The sequence below is a fragment of the Apostichopus japonicus genome, chromosome 12 (assembly GCF_037975245.1).
Source record: "Apostichopus japonicus isolate 1M-3 chromosome 12, ASM3797524v1, whole genome shotgun sequence".
Taxonomy (NCBI): Eukaryota; Metazoa; Echinodermata; class Holothuroidea; order Aspidochirotida; family Stichopodidae; genus Apostichopus; species Apostichopus japonicus.
The window spans coordinates 1,269,463-1,288,802 of record NC_092572.1 but is presented as its reverse complement, the minus strand read 5'-3'; the positions used below and the strand labels follow the sequence as shown (position 1 = coordinate 1,288,802).

General features: G+C 34.1%; 1 protein-coding gene and 1 long non-coding RNA gene across 2 annotated transcripts in view; one reads left to right on the top strand and one right to left on the bottom strand.

Annotated features, from left to right (window-relative positions):
• LOC139977300 (uncharacterized) overlaps positions 1-17,076 on the bottom strand; it is a 31,206-nt gene extending 14,130 nt beyond the window's left edge. Inside the window, exon 1 of the mRNA XM_071986586.1 lies at positions 16,926-17,076. Coding sequence (XP_071842687.1) covers positions 16,926-17,076 — 151 coding nt within the window. The remainder of the gene's footprint in view (positions 1-16,925) is intronic.
• On the top strand, positions 3,375-4,874 carry LOC139977668 (uncharacterized). Its single transcript, XR_011796629.1, has 3 exons — positions 3,375-3,508; positions 3,976-4,286; positions 4,705-4,874. It is a non-coding gene; the product is annotated as an uncharacterized lncRNA (long non-coding RNA).
• Positions 17,077-19,340: the final 2,264 nt, after the last annotated feature.

Genomic DNA, 19,340 nt, shown 5'->3' with positions numbered 1-19,340 from the left:
CTCACTTTATTGCATATAATTAACACAACAAACGAAATGAAAAGTGTCTAATGCCTCACCTTTGAAATTCTTTACGTACTTCTGCAATCACCATCGAAGTAAATTTGCCTCTACCGGATCCATTACAGTATTTCGTGAAGGCAAAGTTGCGAAAAGATGGAGTCAGAGTACGACCGTGTACGAATAGCATACGTGCGATTCACTCAACACAAGCAAAGCTTTCGTCACATGATGTTTGTCAGCCAATACCATCACGCCCTACGTTCTAATAACGAACAATACATTAACACTTTACTATATATGACTATCTGGAATCGACCCGGGAAAATTGAGAATGTAGATGAGATCAGTTCATAGCACCGTGAATGAATCTATTTAAAACTGATCGTCTACTGTCAGCCCCCGAAATAAATCGTAGCATATTTTTTTGTTTGATCGTCTTTATGATGTCATACTCCATACAGTTTCCAAATATTGTAATTATTAATGGTTGGAAATGTTATAAATCGAAATGAAGTAATGAAGTAAACTACCTTTACTTGTAATAACGAGATTGCATACATACACAGTTGCAAATGCTTATATGTGAGTCTAGTCATTTTCTGACCTAACTAGAAGTATTATAAGTATTTTTTTTTATCGTAATTTGGAGGTTGTACGTTTTCGCTTCTTAGAAAAGTTTTTACTCCAATGCAGAAAATGTTGGGTTTTACTAATTTAGGGTAATAGTATATTTGTCATTGACAAGTTTCGCCTAATGTCTTGCTTCTAAGTTTAACTAGCAAATAAAAATATTTTAAGCACATTTTTCTTTCACGTACCATGTAATTGAAATAGGTAAAACTGTGTCTATAACTTTGCATTGAATAGTTTCATTCTTATTAGGCATTATTAGTAAAGAGTTGTCACCTGTCACGTTAACTCCATTCAATAAGACAACTGGGGTGACTGTTCAAATGTAAACAGAAGAAATCATGTGTACATCAAACTGAGTTTATGAAATATTAAATTAAAAACACAAAAGGCAAATTAAAAGCAAAATAAATGCATGAATTCCCTCTTAAATCATGTATGTAACAAAACTGAGTAATTTACCTTGTAACTTCAAGAAGAACTTCGTAACTGTCAGATTTCTACGGCGACAAGAGTACATCGCTTGGTTTTCTTCACTACAGGGCGTAGTTATCTTCATGGAATAATTTAACAAGCTGCAACTATTTAGCTCAACGGTTTCTTGTGTGGATACTGCAAACGAGTCCTTAGCTAAGATCAATTCTTTTCCGTCATTGTACCACGAAACGTTATCTCCTTCTTTTGGCGCTTTGCAAATTAAACAATTTGAAGAATTGCGTAAACATTTACAGTCGACAAAGTTACTATTTTTAGAGCTTTCCTTACTGCTACAAATAAAGTCATCTCGCGTCTCTCCTGAAACATGAAAAAAGGGAGAGAATCAATCTGATAAGAAAACATATTACTATGACATCGGTATTGCCAATAATAATAACCTTTCACAAGAAGAAAAAGCGTAAGCAAAAAGAAAAATAGCACTTGAACGGACGAAAACATTCTCATTAGTCGATACCTTTAGCTCTTAACAGTTGCACGTGTGGATTGATTATAATAATTTTAATCTAAGGCAGTTTGATATGCGGAAGTAAATTATGAAAGTAAAATCAGCATGACTCTACGGCTACCTGTAATAGACCTCCATTTTGACATCACAATGTTGCATTAAAAGAACTCAAACCACAGATAGTCCTACATTGCTCTAAATCTAAAATTAAATTATGATTCTTGTTTTGCCGCTTCTCTACAGTAGCTACATCTGTTATGGAATGATGGCCAAGACAGCATGGCAATATGTATTAATTGCTTAAAAATGATGTTAATGCATTTTGCCCAAATGTTGGTTTAATGACGTTTCAACAATATGTTATTGTATAGCAAGAAAAACGCATTGAGGCAGAGGTTTAAAAAATACCTTTGATAGACAAGTAAATAACTGTTTTAAATGCAGAACATATGACAATCATGCATGAAACATACTATATAAGCAACTTAAATAAACCATATTTGGCTAAGGGATACGAAAAGAAATCTATTAATCATAAGTGTACTGATGATGTTATATTTATGTAACTAATATTAGTTTGATTTACGACGTCTTGTTATTTGACCAGTAAGGGAGACACAGAACATCTTTAGAAAATAAATAATAATGTGGTTCGTTCCAAACAACTCCCAACAGCTATAAAAAACTATAGCTCTGTGTGGGAGATGTCCTAGAATAGTAATAATGCGTGATGTCGTAATTTGATATTTTCTACATATTTCCAAGGAAACGTGTAGACAGCGTGACACCTTAAGCATCATGATGTCACGTTCACAACTGATATTGATGTTATGTAATAACATAAAAACATTTGTTATCAACTAAAGTGTAATCAATAAAGTGCATCAATTATATCATATTTACGCTTGTCCCACGTCTTCAGCATTGTGAAGTACATTTTTTGTCCTAACCAGTGAATAGGTTGTAAATCACATTTATTTAAATTATGTAAACCAATGATATTGGTTTGGTTTGCGCTTTGATGATACTACTAACTTATTAATGAGCAAATACTTATCACTCATCATGTATCTAAAAAATACGAATTCAAGATTTTCGATGTACACGTCAAGTCATTGACTACAAATCAGCTCGCCCATAGTCTAATTTTCTTTTGACTTGACTTTAATCGAGTGAAAAATCACAAAACAACTTGACTTGAATCACATCCGACGGTAGACTTGAGTTTTCATTTTTCAGTAATTGAAGTAACAAGCTCTTATTGACCAATCTTACTCAACTTCGGAAAGTTGTATTATTTTTTTGTCTTAGAACAATGAAAACGTACTGAAGCTATGGATTTAAAGTTCATTTTCAAACATCAGGGGGTAAAGGTAACAGAACTGGCATTAAGTAATGGAGAGTATACGTCAACCATTGGTAATATGAAAGTGAAGATATCATCTTATTCACTTAAGTACATTTATATTTACTGATTTGTGTGGGCGGCAACATATTTCATCTTGAAAGGAGGTTATTTTTAAATAAAGTATTGTAACACAGCATAACATATAATTAAAAGGTACCACGGTCTAGTCAAGTTATCTATTTACCATTAAGGAGTGATCGATTGGAATTTTGACTTCTGTTAGCCAATTATTCAGCCACAGTTATAGCTTGGGTAGATGTTTTTATTTGAGTGATCTTGCAAATTACTTGACATGTAAGTTGACCAAACTTGATTTTATGTAAGAAATCATCCAATGCGTCAATACTGCAAATAATACATTGACAACAGTCCTAGTAAACTGATACGATTACAACATATTCTTATTATTTCAAACACTAATTGTCTAAGTTTATTGTTCTTCCATATAGATATGAAAATGAAGAGTTTTAATGCAACTTACAAAACGTGGTTCTTCCTGCTCATTGTAATTGATACTTTCATAGGTGAGTATAACTTACTTTGTATTCTATGATATCAATGATGACGTTCGTAATTAGCACACTACCAAGGAATAACAATCTTAATTAAGCATCTGTCAGTGACATAAATACATTAATACATGTTGCTTATATTGCAGAGGAGTTCTGTTTATATTACAAATCAGTAAATTTGACATTAGCAAAGATTTCGAGATATTTGTTCATTGTCTTCATAAATGGGCATGATGTGTTGCTTCATACGAAGCGTGATCTGTTTTTAACTAGTTATATCAGTAGCTTGGTCAATGTTTACAGTAACATTGCATGAAATATTACACTATTTATTATGTTTTTGTGATGAAAATAAACGTTAGAATGTTGCCATTCTAGTTGTAAGGCTCGACAGGGTTTTCAATAAATCAAATATATATAATCAATTGTTCGTAAAATTATAATGAATTTGTTAGAGGTTTTATTACGTTTGCCTATAGGTGTGAAAATGGCTTGCCAATCAACTTATCAAATCGAAAAGGGTCACAATGCAACGATTGGGTGCGTTCAACTGAAGTGCCAACAGAGGTGTTTTGGTATAACGGACCTCCATCCAGTACAATGCCAATCCTGGTGTTAGCAAATGACCAAAAATCTGGCACACTATATGACGACATTCGATTTGATATCAATTTTGAAGGCAAAATGTTAATTTCGAATGCGCATTTAGAAGATGAAGGCAATTACACCGTTGTTACTTATTTTTCGCTAGAAAATTTCCACCAAGAACAAATCACCATACAAATAATAGGTAACATGTACTGTTCCAAATAAAAATTGTTGTCATTGAACATAATCTCCACGTATTGGACATTCCCGTCACAGTATGGAACAAATGGAGTGATAATTATTTACAACATATGTATACTAACTCTAAAAGTCCGTTAGTATTTTAAAGCATCAGGCAATCGTCTAATAGCAAATGTTGCAATACATATTTCGATTTTCAAAATCAATCAATACAGTTATAGCTATCGGTTTTATGAGGGATATGCAATTTATTAAAACTAAATTATTGAAGAAAGAAGACAATTCAGCAATTAAGGTATTTCAGTCTAAACCAAACTTTATGCATATGCATGTATATGTTTATGTACCGCATGTTAACAATTTTGAATGAACTTGAAACGTATTAGTATGATATTGAATAAGTGATTATATTTTTTCAGTTCGTCCGCAGCAGGAATGTCCAAAAATAAGTGGTTGTAGCTCATGTTTCAGTTGCGGTCTACGGATAAAACAAACTGGTAAGCTAATACGTAGAGTTAGCGGATCCCGTCCTCAACTATTTCTTCGATGGGAGATAATTAACATCAACAGGCTCCAATTCACACCAAAAGAACTAATTTCACACGTTGGTAATGTATTTGGTACATGGAATACATACATATCTGCCGAATACACAGTGTCAGCTTGTGATGGGTTTGCAGAAATCAGATGCCTGGCCGAAGGAGATGTACATTTTATGCAGCGTTCTGATAGTAATATTGAATTAAAAACTGGTGAGTTTGTCTTGATCATCTACTAACTGTTATAATGATATCAAATAAACTTGAACACACAAGGCATTCTTACTTTGTCGTTAACCAAGTACTGGTGTAACATTTTGAACTTAAATACAGAGTATTTGCTTTATACTTCTACTTCTTTCTGAATTAGATTTAATGGATGAATATGAAACTACCATAGTCGAGTAAACTTAAATGTGACATCTAAGAATTTAAGTTAAGTTCATGGGTAGTATTTGTTTTGGAAAAAAAGAAACTACTCTGCACATAATTGAATATGCCTAGCTTTAACTTGAGGAATCTTTAATTTGTTTTGCTACTTTAATCATTCACAATGTGTTTGCACATCTATTGAATAATCTAACATTTCAAGCCGATGTGTTCTCTTTATTTAGATCCATGTCCGTCGGAAGACGGTGTTGATGATCACTTTGCAACGGTACTTCCATCAGCTTCGGTACCGTCTCGTCACGTTCCAGTCCTTCCGTTATCTACGCTGGTCATAATCGTTTACATTATCATAATCTTCATCTTTTCTATGGTGCTAGTTTGTTTTTGTTTATGGATGATGCATCGAAGAGAGAATTTTAGTAAGATTTTCAATTTGTTTTATCTAATCAATGTATTAATATCAAATATCAATGTCTTGAGCCTGAATATCCCCGTGGATGGGATAAATTGTGAACCAAATTTCAGAAGTGTGTACCATTCATATATTAATTCACATAGACCTGTTTATGGTATTTATGTTAACAAGAAATAATTAACTATTTTTTATGTTAATATGCATCCTCAGTTGAGCTTCCAAATAAAAATACCGCGGTATGAATGAGAACAGAATTTTAACATGTATTGCTTTTTTGTTATTTGGTATAGATTAGATGTCTGGTGTAAACTTAGAACAAAATTACAATTTTCGTAACTATATAATGATAACCCGACATTACACAGTTAGATTGAATACATCCATTAGTAAATTTTCTCCTCTACTTTGACTTTATCTCTGAGTAAATCGTCAGTTGTTAAATCATTGAAGTCACATTATATGACTTACTTTGATCAGGTGCATTTTTTGTTATCATACACTAGAAAATGAAAAACAAACTACTAGTTATGGCTAAAGAACTGTAGTACACATGTTTGTCGCATGACATGAAAATTTCTGTCAGATATATCAATTTGACGAATCGCCTTTGTAAACTTAAAGTTCTTACATGCTTCAAGAAAACAATAAAATTAAGTAAGCAGTTTATCACTGGTTAACTACATTTGACACATATGAAGTTAATCAATACATTTGTTAAATAAGTATTTTTATCAGCTTAAGACAGTAATTCCTTACAAAAAACATCCATTAAAATATTATCGAAGCAGCCTTCATAATAATTACGTAATCACTGATATTTTGTTTTCTTGGCACAGATCCATTGAATGACGCCTTGAAGAAGTACTATTTGAAGAAATTCAATGTTGGTGTTAATTCCTCTTACGCGGTGTGTGATTGCGCGATTAGGACTTCAGAGGAGGATGTAGAGGGTGCAACCAGTGACGATATACTTAAGGAATCATTCTTCAACAACAGTGATTGTGTAATATTTACCGGTAAAGTAGGATTTGATAAGACGTATTTATTTAAGCACGTGGCAGGATTGTGGGCCAAAGGGGAAATTCTGCAAAATATAATCGTGATATATATCAAACTCAAACCTTTCTGTAGGAACGCATGTATTTTGGAAGAGGCGGTAAACTCTATGGATGGACGGTTCCAATCAGTTGAGGCTCTTTCCAGTATTTTGCAAGAGCGTGAGTGTCTATTGCATCTTGATGGACTTTCTAACGTGACTTTGGAATCCAACGATAGCACGGATTTAGAAAAAGGCAATTCAGAAATTGACACACAAAGCAAAACTAACAGTTTATCTGCAGAAAATTACATGCTAAATAATTTAGAAAACTTCAAGAAGTTAAAAGTCTGGGTAACGTGTCGTCAACTAAATACCATCACATTTAGTAGATGGTATAGGAAAGTTGCATTGTATGGTTTCAACGAGGAACAAAGAAAAACTATATTGCAGCAAATGGTAAAGTTGAACGTCAATGAATTCAAAGAAACTAAAGATATCGGTGAGGATAGCCGTCTGCTTTCTCAGGATTCAAGCTTAACGGAATCCATTGAATCGTCTTGGAAGAATCATTGTCAAAATTTAAAGAACCATGATGTTATTACAAAATGTCCTCTAGTGTTTTATGCATTCGCATCAAATTATTTGATACCGAAATACCAAAATAGGTTGCAAACAAAGACAGATTCAACGAGAATGATAGCAAATTTGACGGGAAGTCTTTTACAAATTGATAATGATAAAATACACTTGAGTCAAACTAAACACTTCCAGCTCTTATGGATATTATTCGAATTTTGTAAGAATGAGTTGAAAAGTGAACAATTGAGAAGCAGGTTTGATGGAAAGGACCTGGTGTTTACGAATGACAATAACGTAGATAATATGAGCTTAGTGAAGGATTTGTGTACCAGGTACATTGGAGCAAACGTAAGTATGTCACCATTGATATTATGCTTTGTTCAGTCAGCAAATTAATTAGGTTGCTGCTATCTCAAAATTTAATACAAAGTAATACAAGTCCAGAGTAAGGAATACCTGTTGCAATATAATCCTATGATTCCAATTTATCAGCATAACTTCAAGCAAGAAGTAGAATTAAATACACATTCTACATATGGAGACAGATATATTTTTGAAAATTGTTTGCACAAGAGGTGGTCATATCCCCCAAATAAAGTGAAAGTTACGACTCACAATATATGGATGCCTGGTTGAAAAGGTCAACTCCAATCTTCCCATTGCCGCAGCAGAGTAGTACACGTAACATTCTGACAAAGTCATAAACATATCACCTTTACGTTAGAGAACGCTACGGCCGTTTGAACGAAATTAACTTGTCAAAGTAACATTTCTTAACAATAATGCTTTTATTTTTAAAGCAGATTACGGTCAGTACATTGACATTTCGTGATGGTTATCCACCGTCATTGGATAGCTGTAATTTACCAAACGTGGAGAAGGAGCTGACGTTTCAGAATGGTTGGCTAGAAGATCAACAGTTCACCAGTCTCATAAGGAGATTTTTAACCCAAACTTTAACAATGAAGTAAGTGATCAAGTATAAAAGTAAGTAATTCTTATGATCTAGGCTTTAAAGATTTTTTTTTAACATTCCCGATAGTTTTAGGTTGGACGTATAACAGGGCTATAAGTTCGTTTCAATTTTTATGTCAAAATAACAAGTGCTTATTGTGACCTGTCGGTAACTGAAAGTAATAAAATCTGTTCTATTTCGTACTGTACTTTTCTTACAATACATTTAAACGCTGTCCCCAAATATGCACAACATTTTAGCTGGTTTACGATACCGATGATTTACAACAGACATTCATTCTCATATACGAATTGATATAGAAATATTAACTATATTTGCCTTTGGTGGCCAACGATACGTTTTATGTAATCGATAACAGTATGAGGACTCAATATCTGAATGTAGGCTGAATCTGAAAGACGTTGAAAGACTGCATAATAAAAAACAGGAAAACCGTTCTTTTACAACTTTCTACTGGATGGAGATTTCTTTCTAACATACCTCACTTATTAATCACATAAAACTTTAGATTTGAATTGTGTGTTTAGAACCATTAATGCAATCCACACTTAACCTTTAAATAAAGTAGAAGCACAGGCGATACAATACAAATACAATTTTTCTAATCATATCTATCCCTGCCACAATTGGATTAAAACAATATATTTATTCAAAATTAATTAATTTTCTCGTTAACAAAGTTAATTATTAGTTGAAAATAATAGTGCCACATTAATTTCTCCTACATTATCTTGGCCAAACAGGCCAAGCCCTTGGTTACTAAACTTTGAAGATATGATTTGATAGTTTGTTTAAATTATCACTTGAACAATGCAGTCATTTCAAATAATGAGCCCTCTAAATTTAGTTTCATTTTTTACTAGTTTCATTGACAGCGTTGTACCAGAGACATTTTCCAAACTCAAGTGAGCTCAATTAGTCAGACATCTGAAGGAGAAATACAGCTTACTGGTAAGTCACGTAATATACAGTGCATTCAGAGTACTGTCTAAAATGATTCACTTAAATATACATAGATCCATAGCCCCAATACTCAATTGTAATAGTCACCGTAATAATGGTAGCAAAATGTATGTTACTCATGTAACCACAGCTTCAGAATAAATTTGCACTTTGCCGTTTTTTTCTCGGGTAAGGATATTTCAACTACAGAATGACGAATAACGTACGTTAAGCACGATAAATCTATATCTTGGTGTTTCATCTGTTTTTTTTCTGTTACTGATGAATTTAGTGTTTAGGCCATTTCACGATCACGAGATGAGTGAGACCAAAGATAGGGTTCAAATCAGATAAAACAAAATACTCAGAAACACTTGTATTCATACTACTGTCACGATAGATGTGCCTGTCACCTAATTTCAAAGTAAACCGTTAAAGGTTAAAATGTTAATGAAAGACACATTTTTAAATTCACCGATGGTCTATACGCTAATATATTCACGACTGGAACATCAAACTAAATATGTACATGGTGAGAGGATAATAATAAATGTAAACATGGTTGTCATTTATTTCGCAGTCAATCGCAGAAAAGATGATGAGACCTTCAACCTACACTTTGAAGAAGGAAAGTGGATAAAGAGTAAACAGGACGAAACGACGTTCTTAGTTCAAAGCACCGCTGTGTAATTGTTGTTTCTGTGGCTATTAACGATTATTATAATTAACATATTAATTTCCCCCTAACCTTTATTAGTTTCTAGTCTGTTGATAAAATGTATATAATAAAACATATACGACAATTAGTATACGTTTGTGTTGTATTGAGAGAATTTGCACCGAGTAGCAGCTGTAATAACGTTCTTCTTAATTCTTACTATTACTATAGGAACTAACAGACTCCTGGTAATTTTATTGTTAGTAATTGCCGTCTTATTAAGGATAAGCAGTGCTTGTTTATTTGTAATAATCAGATAAAGTTAATTTCGTATGAAGTAAAATGATCACAACAAATATAAAATACACCTTTTGGTTCGTTAATTGTTATTGTGACAGCTTTTATAACGATGGTGTCTTGAACGGTCGCTTTTGATCACGATCTCTTTTTAGAATGACAGGTTTTCGTCTGATAGCCTTTTTGGTGTGAACGCTTTGCATGTGACATATTTATGTTAAATCAGACACGGAATCCATTATTGGTAATTTACATGTCACATGTCATATTATGTTAATCGTGTTGTTTATTCCAAGCAGCTTCAGATAACGTTATATCCTGTATAACAATATTAAGTACGTCTATATTTTCTTTCAACAATCAATTAAAGTATATTCAAAATGGCCTACTCTTTTCCAATGCTTCGCTCCCACCACCATCATTCTCTCCTATGAGAGAATGAAAACCCACCTACTGATCGACTGGCCGCACTGCTACTCCCATAGGATACATTTCGATGATTAACTTTACAGTTAAATGACCTAATTGCAGCTGGCTATTTTGTTGGATATGTTCATATAACGGTGCACTGTACGTCATGCACATGCAGCTTAGTTTCAATTTCATTTCGCACCACAAATAACGTCTCAGACTTTATAAGAATGAATAATGACTAGTTTCATATCCCCAAAAGGTTGGTTTCCAGTTTCCAGCAGCATCCGGGGCTCCCCAGATACCGCACCGTCCAGCAATGACATCCAATATCAGAGCCCTGCAACACCCAGTTCACATTCCAGCATGGTAGATTTGCTCTACATAGGTAGGTTGAGCGGTATCACGGGCTCTCATAGGTAAATACGTCGTAGGTATCGGTATCTCGTAAGAACTGTCCGTGATGAGTTTCTCAAATATCTGTTAAGGGATAATATCAGTACGTACTGTAGATATAAAATCAGGATAAACATAGTAGAATTAGCATTAACTTTTAAGTAACTATTAGCTAAAGTGCCTTGTTAGTTCATTATACGTTTTTGCAAGAAAAGCCTGAGTTGAAATATTTCAAAGAGCAAAGCAGACTATATGTCAAAGTATGGCGGAGCGTCCATACAGTCAGGGGCGGATGCCCCCCCCCCCCCGACGGACTCAAATGGACTGCTGGCGCCCTTTTCAGCTTTTTACCACTTTTTACTTATTCGCGATTATTGACTTTTTTTGCGCTCTCATCTACCTATTAACATTTGTCACATTTTGTTGGTGTATAATTTTCTGACAAGATGTGGTTTTGTTGGCATTTACAGGTCCAAAATACCTAATAGGCACAACAGGCATTGTACCAGGGCTACGGAAACATGAGCACCCACAAAGATACCACAGGGATTGTGATGAAGCACATGTACTTCCAACACCCATTTAAACTTCCGAGTTATCAGAAATGGCGATGATACCTATTTATTCTTCGTTTATCTGCAAATTAGAAAGTCCCGGAAAGGGTCATTTCCGGCGATCTAGGGTGTATCTTAACTCAAAATTATCTGTATGCTCCGCGCCAACCTGTGGTGGCGCTCCGCTTAGATAGTGTCGAAAGCGCCCATACAGACCATTCTCGCCCCCTTGACCAATAACCCTCGTTCCGCCATTGACTATGGACTGATTTTTGAAATTTTGTTCTAAAGATGAGTAATGAATACTTACAGCTACGAATGTTGCTCTCAATTGATGAATGGAAGGTCGAAGAGAACAGTTATAATTACAACAATCGAACAAGATTTTATCCCTGTAAGTAATTGAGTAATATACTACAAATACTTAATAATTTATGCAACTGCCTTAAGTTTGATAGAACTTAGTTTGCTTTACCCGCTTTCATAATCTCCTATATTACTTCTGCTGTAGACCACACGTCACTGGATTCTGTATACTGATTCAACATGAACATTTCAGGTGGAAATTGATTCAAAGTCACGGAACGAATCTGATGCAAAAAGTAAATATTTAATTTCAATAGAAATATTGTTATTAGCCACCGTTTCAGTTAGCTACACGGGAAAATGGCGACTGTTTTATTTCTCTTAAAATATCAATGACAACATTGTTAAAACGAGCGTGGAGAAATGTATCTCATATACGGTAATGCTATAACTGCATTAGTTAAAAAACGCAAACATGTCATGTATGAAATTGTAAACTACTATCCAATATAATCTAAACTTTTGAAATAAAAAGCAATCACACTGAATGTTTAGTTAACGTGTTTTTGTTGTCCTCTGTGATATAAGTACATCCTAGACCTTGTTATTTCTTTAATACATTTCATATGACACAGATAATTGTTAAATGGTTTTAAAAAAAACTATCTAAAAAATCGATATCAACTTTGACCATACAAGCCTATAACGTGTAGTACTATACCAAAGAAGAGCCGCAGTCAGTTTATATGTACAGGTTTATCGGTTTCGGATATATTATTTTTACCGGAAGATTATGCTGATTTTAATATTTCGGTCGATTAAATCAATGAGTGATTGGAAGATTTATTACGGAATAACGAATAAGTTGATTGAAGAAAACATTTTTTCTTAATCTTGTAATTAATATTCAAATTAAACATTTTTATTCTATATTTTCTTTTTTAAGAGTAGCTATTTTCGGTGCATCGCGAGCCAGACAGAAGTCAAATAATTTGACCTGTCCTTCGAGGCCAGGGTGAAGGAAATAAACAAAGATGAAAAACAATAAGTTTGATTCATGTGTGGAGAAGCACAAATGAGTAATATGAGACAAAGTGTTAACACGTTGTTCACTTAGAAATTATTTACGAAATCAAGATAAGTTTAGTTTAGTTTAGTAGAAAAAAAAGGATCAGGAGGGACACTTCAGTCCCCATCAAGTACCCTATAGAGAGAGAAAAAAAAACTGAAGACACAAACACTCAGATCCGATTACAATGCTTAAAGTGCTTGTCCAAAGCATTCTTAAACCCATCTCAGGCAAACCATTCCACTCATTCACAACCCTATTAGAAAAAAAGTTATGCCGAATATTAATCCTACTACGCGACTTTTGGAGTTTAAGACAATGACCTCTGGTACAACTACTGTTAGCAAACATGAAAAAGTCGGTAAAGGAAAAATTGACGAAACCATACACAATCTTGAAAACCTGGATCAAGTCCCTTCGTAACCTCCTAAGCTCCAGTGTGGTGAGATTCAACAGTTGTAACCGCCTATAAAAAGGAACACTCTTTAAGGAAGTAATTATCCTAGTAGCCCTCCTCTGGACCTTTTCAAGTACTTCCTTATCCTTAGCAAAATATGGGTTCCAAGCCTGCAAAGCATACTCCAGATGAGGCCTAACCAACTGCTTATAAAGCCTAACTACGATGTCCTCTTTCAGAAAACTGAAGTTGCTCTTGATCATATCTAAAACCCTATTACCTCTTTTAGCAGCTTCAAGACAATGTTTAGAAGGTTGCAGAGATGAGTCAATGTAGATACCTAGGTCTCTTTCAACAGAGACCTCCTGTAGCTCCACACCATTAAGATTGTATGTACACTTTTGGTTACTACTACCAATGTGCATTACCTTGCATTTATCAATATTAAAAAGCATTTGCCACCCCTGAGACCAGGAAAAAACCTTATCCAAATCCGTTTGAAACTTATCAGAATCGCTTTTGGAAGAGACCTCAGAGTACAATTTGGTGTCATCAGCAAACTTCTAAGTTTATAACAAAAAAAGTTGACGATAATACTCAATAATCAGACAGCTATATGGAAAAAAAACGTTGTTAATGTTGTTACGTTTTGAGTGCAAAGGTTTCTATCATTACTGACCCCGAACGTATTTATATCGTCCATTCCTTCCAAAACTCCTGCTATGTGTTTGATGACGTCAGGAACTTACAATGAACTACAACAATAGTAGTCTTTTTTCATCTTTAGTGTCACGTGACAAGACTTTGTGCATATTTTCACAGACGAAGTGCTCACTGATAAGAAACAGTTTATCTGAACAAGACAAGAAATAAAAAGAACAAAAACTAAGTTAAAGAAAACGTGTTCATAATAAATAAGTTTTCATATGTTGAAATGTCCTGCATGTAATAAGTATTGTAGCGTAAGAAACCTTATAATTATAATATATAATTACTACAATTCTGGAATCGCTCAGCAGCTAATTTGGATGGTTATGAATAGTTCAGGTTCTTTCTCATATATTTATTATGACCAGAAGATCATATCAGCTCCTTGATCTATTCCATTCCTTTCTATACTATTTGGCGGGCATATCACACTCGGGGGTTTGGGAAAGTTTGCAGATAAAAACAGTACAAATATGGGTGAATGGACATAATTTTGTTTATTTTTTAAACCTAAATATAGGTTAACAATATACTATAACTTTATCTATAATAAATGGACAATAATAACTCACTGCTTTGGATAGATATTGCTTCAATCTTCGCTAGATGGTTCGATGCTGGTAATTCGAGACATTTTCTGCTGAAAACCTCCCAATGAATTTCTTTCTTTATAAATAGCTTTTCTAAAAACAGAACCATAAACAGTCACAAATTAATATATAGTTCAGATTGTTACACAAATCGATTTATCCCCTCTCATCGTTAAATGATGTGTAAAAGGAACACCATTGCCAACAATTCACCGTTGTTGCACAAAAGCTCGATACAGACATTGTATTATATAATATCTGACCGTGGCCTTGAAACTGAAAAAGTACAATAAGTGCATATCATAATGTGACTAGCCTGTTAGAGTTGTTACTACAACAAACTTATTGGTCTCATTAGAAAGATTAATAGATCCCATCCATCTTTTGTTAATTTCTCCCATCTTGATATTCATAATGATGGAAATATCATTTTCATTCAAAATCTGGGGATCTTTTCCTGAAATTACATCTGCTGTAGAATAATAATCTGCGAAAGAGGAAAATGTCCTAAACCAAGAAAAAAATACAAATTACACACGAAATAGTTCTACAAATAACCTATTGGAGTCTATCTCTTGTAATTACTCAGTATTTATGAATACACAGTGGCTCCATATAACCCTCAGTGTCAATTTATTCTTGTTGGACTGTATAACACAATGGCATAAGTATCAAACAGTCGTATTCATTTCCTTCTATAGATATTGGGGAGATCATAATCTTGACAAGCTTTATCTGTATCTCTTTTGAGTGCTGACAGTGTGTAATAAATGATATGAATCTGTTTAATTGATTCATTTAAATTACTTATCGTTGTATTGACTAAACTTACTAGGTTCACTTCCTCCAGAATCGTGGGAGTTTTGTGAGTTTTCCTCGTCAACAGGTATCTTTGGTAATTCTTTCCTGCTACAGAAATCAGTATCGATAACCAGTGAAGTTACACGAATACTCTTCTCGTATCAAAATAACACATGTCATAACCTATTAATATAGCAATGCAAATTATCTGTAATTATCGTAACTATAATAAACTTTAATATTTAGTATGTACATTAGTTTAAAGCTTGGCGGTTCCGTTATAAAGATGTAAAGAACATTAAGAACATAGCTTACTTCCTTTCTGTGAGTCTCTCATTTCGATTAACTAAAACATAATAAAGTACATGTTTTATCTCATACAACTGCATTAGTTTTTATTTCATATGTATTTAAATTGTAGTCATGGTGAAAAAAAGTATGTGATACATGATATTGAAATAATGTGTTAATCTACATAAGAAATCCAGCAAAAATCATCAATTTGTTAACAATTTACAAAGGAATGCATATTTTTGTTTACTTTGGAGGGCACCGGTATTCATTGTTGAATTGTTGCATGTGAACAAGATTGCAGCCACATGTAAAGTTGTAAAGTTGTGTCCTATTTATTGGATATGGATTCGTGCTTAAAATAAAATCAACGTTCATAAGATTCTCAATATCCCTTAATCGAATTCAGAAAATGACATGACATGAAAATATATCTTACTTCGTCTTTATCGAGTGCCTTCATTTGATGACTTGAGTTGATATTTCTAAACCAAACGGAAAATAATGAATGAAAAGCATAGTATAACTTTTGGATTGTATCATCAACGTTAATGGTAATTTGACTGCGTGCCACAGCAAAATAAACAAATATAATACAGTATTTCGAGAGTAAACTATAACAGTGACAGGGGGAGGGGTGAACAATTTGCAATATAATGTGTTAAATAATACTCACCCTTGGCGGTTTTTTTGTTACTGAAACTGTACACGGACAGAGATAGAATGTATGTTTGGATTAATCCGTCCACAGTGAGGGTAAGTAACGCAGACGTTGATTACTATTCCCTTTTTGTGAACATAATTATTAATCAAATTAGAAAACCTAGTTGTGTTAAGGACCCCTATGCTAGTGATCTCAAGTCATTGAGAGGCCAAGTGAATTTATTATAATATAACTATTGAAAAGTTTATAGTTTATGGGTAATCAATACACCCTGATTTAACATAAGATTGCTAAAAGTACGGAGGAAAAGATACTTTTTTACAACAAATAACAAATCACCTCGCATTGCCTAATTCATGGTGCGTCATTTGCTAAAAGTACGGAGGAAAAGATACTTTTTTACAACAAATAACAAATCACCTCGCATTGACTAATTCATGGTGACCCCTGGATAATGCTTCCACGCCTTGTTTCAATATTGTTTTTGTATCGTATTTGACTCAATACGACATTATTTGGCATCGTAAGTCTATATATATATATATATCATACAAATTGCTTTAATATTTCTGTTCCTTAACTTTAAATATCAAAGGTATCGACAACACTTTTACATACATCTAAATTTCCTGACTGCGATACACCCACAGACCAACATGCAACTGGAAATCAACACGAATGCACCAGCTACTATCACCCATGTGTTTTCTAATTGCCGTGGTTGTCGCCCTTCTGATTTTTGTGTTGTATTTAGAGTCTCTGTGGACATGGAAAGAAAGCGTTCCTGCAAATAACCATGGGAGATACAAGTGCCCGTTTCGTTAATGACTGTAAAATGTGGGCCTTATTGGTATTACGACTGCATGCACTAGCTATCGTCTGCCATACGGTATGAACATATCAAGAACTTATGTTTTAATACCGAGTTTGATTACCTCATTCTTATTGTTCTCGTAACAAAAGAACAATTTAATATTGACCTCCTGTTACTAAATGAGGGAAAACCTACGAAAATGCATGCATTAACTTGGCTAAATCTATTCATTCATAGTTAGAACTTGATCAAACTCTTTCGTAGAATTATGTTCATAAAATATATAGAATCATATTGTTAAGGATACTTCCTGTTGAGCTTGGAATTGTATGGCTAGTTAGACAAACTTGAAATGAAATATACAACTCTGCTTACCAGTTGTTACAGGCACTGCATCTGTCATTAAATAAAAGAACGGCAGTCTATAATTGTTTTCTGGGAGAGGACCCCAGACCCATCGTATACAAAGTCTACTTGGAATATTTGTCCCCTGATTTGTTTCCTGCAGACGCCCATGCATTTCCCTTCTTTCATCATCATCAGCATCATTGGGTCTGGGAAGTGTTATTTCCGACGATCTGGGGGGTATATTTGCCCAAACAATTCTTGTACGCTACGCGCGAACCCCTGGTCGCGCTCCGCTTTAGTAGTATCAGAGAACAGACACGCGTCCCCACCATTATCCAAGACTGATCTGCGCCAAATGGAACACGTTAAGCATTAGTACATAGTACATACAATAACAACAGAGAGTTTTTAGGCTTTCCTTTGAGTCATTCTGTTCGAATTCATTGCTAGTGGTAAGTCAGACACCTATTTTTCTTAGTTTTTTAAAGGTAAAGTAGACCTCAGAATTAGGTTGTAAAGAAAACAACACACATTTATTCATCGCGTCTCAGTGAACGATTACCTTTTCAAATCCAAATGCTGTGACGTCAGCAAAGCTTATTAAAATTCCGGTGACCCCCGGGTCAGCTTTCCAACTGACTAACTAATTGTCTCTTTCATGTGCGTATTGTCACTTTTCTTCGTTTCCGACAAAAGAGCTATAATTCCATTGTATTGTATATATGCATATTTGTAATACTTTTGACGATTGTTGTGAAGGTAAACTTACTGTGAATGTATAACCGCTGTATTCATTCCTTGTACAACGTTGAAATGCTAGAGTACCTATTTATAGGTATAACAACTGACATATGTGTGGTTCTATTGAGTTGGAATTCCCCATGACCTGTCTGGAGTTACCCAATGTTATATATAACGAGCGTGGCGCCCTATGACTCAGCGTTAGTACATAGCCTACAATAATAACCAAGAGTTACAGTGAATCGAATCCAGTTTCTACTTGTTTTAATCAATAAAAAAAAAACCAACGTAAAAAAAGAATACCATTCTCATTTGTGGACAATACGGTGGGGCCATATGTAAGTATAACATAGTCTACGTTCAGATATGCTTCATTGTAATTGATTGATTTGATATTCTGAATGGTCTTAGTAATACGTGGAGATACTACTGCTGCTCCGACATCTTTGTTTATGCCTAAGACATCAGTCTTTGTAGGTTAACTATAATATTTCTTAATTTTTTATAACTGAATTTGACATCAAATACCCCACAATGTTCTTTTATAAACATGTGTTTTCAAGTCATTGTGAATGCACAAGTAGCACTGCTTATCGGTAGCACTAACTAATGTGCCCTTCGATCAATCCATTCATTAAGGGAACTTAGTTATGTTTAATTTATATTTGGCCAAATAATATGTTCCAGTGATATGAATTGGACAATTTTAATTGATGTAAAGCATGTTTTTGCTAATAAATATGTTGTATTCTACCTTTCAAAGTGAAGTGGACAAATCATATATTACTGCCGGAACGTATCATGTTGGTTAATTAGCCAATCTGACTCAATATTGCCAACAACATTTTCTTCGCTTTTAATAGTATAATGTGTTCACTAAAAAACAGTGGTTAACACTTTACTTTGTAAAATGCCAACCTTTTCTGCTTTTTTATTCTGGTTTGTGGCTCAAGTTTAAGATTAATTACCTCTGACTTAGGTTTCAACTTAGCGTGGGAAGTCCTACGGTAAACGTATGGCTGGGAAACAACTGTTCACACAGCTAGGTCTATGTAAATAACATGGCCTTTGTATTGTATAGAAACTGTCTCGAGGTTGATCCAGGGTTACGACATATAATATAATCGTTT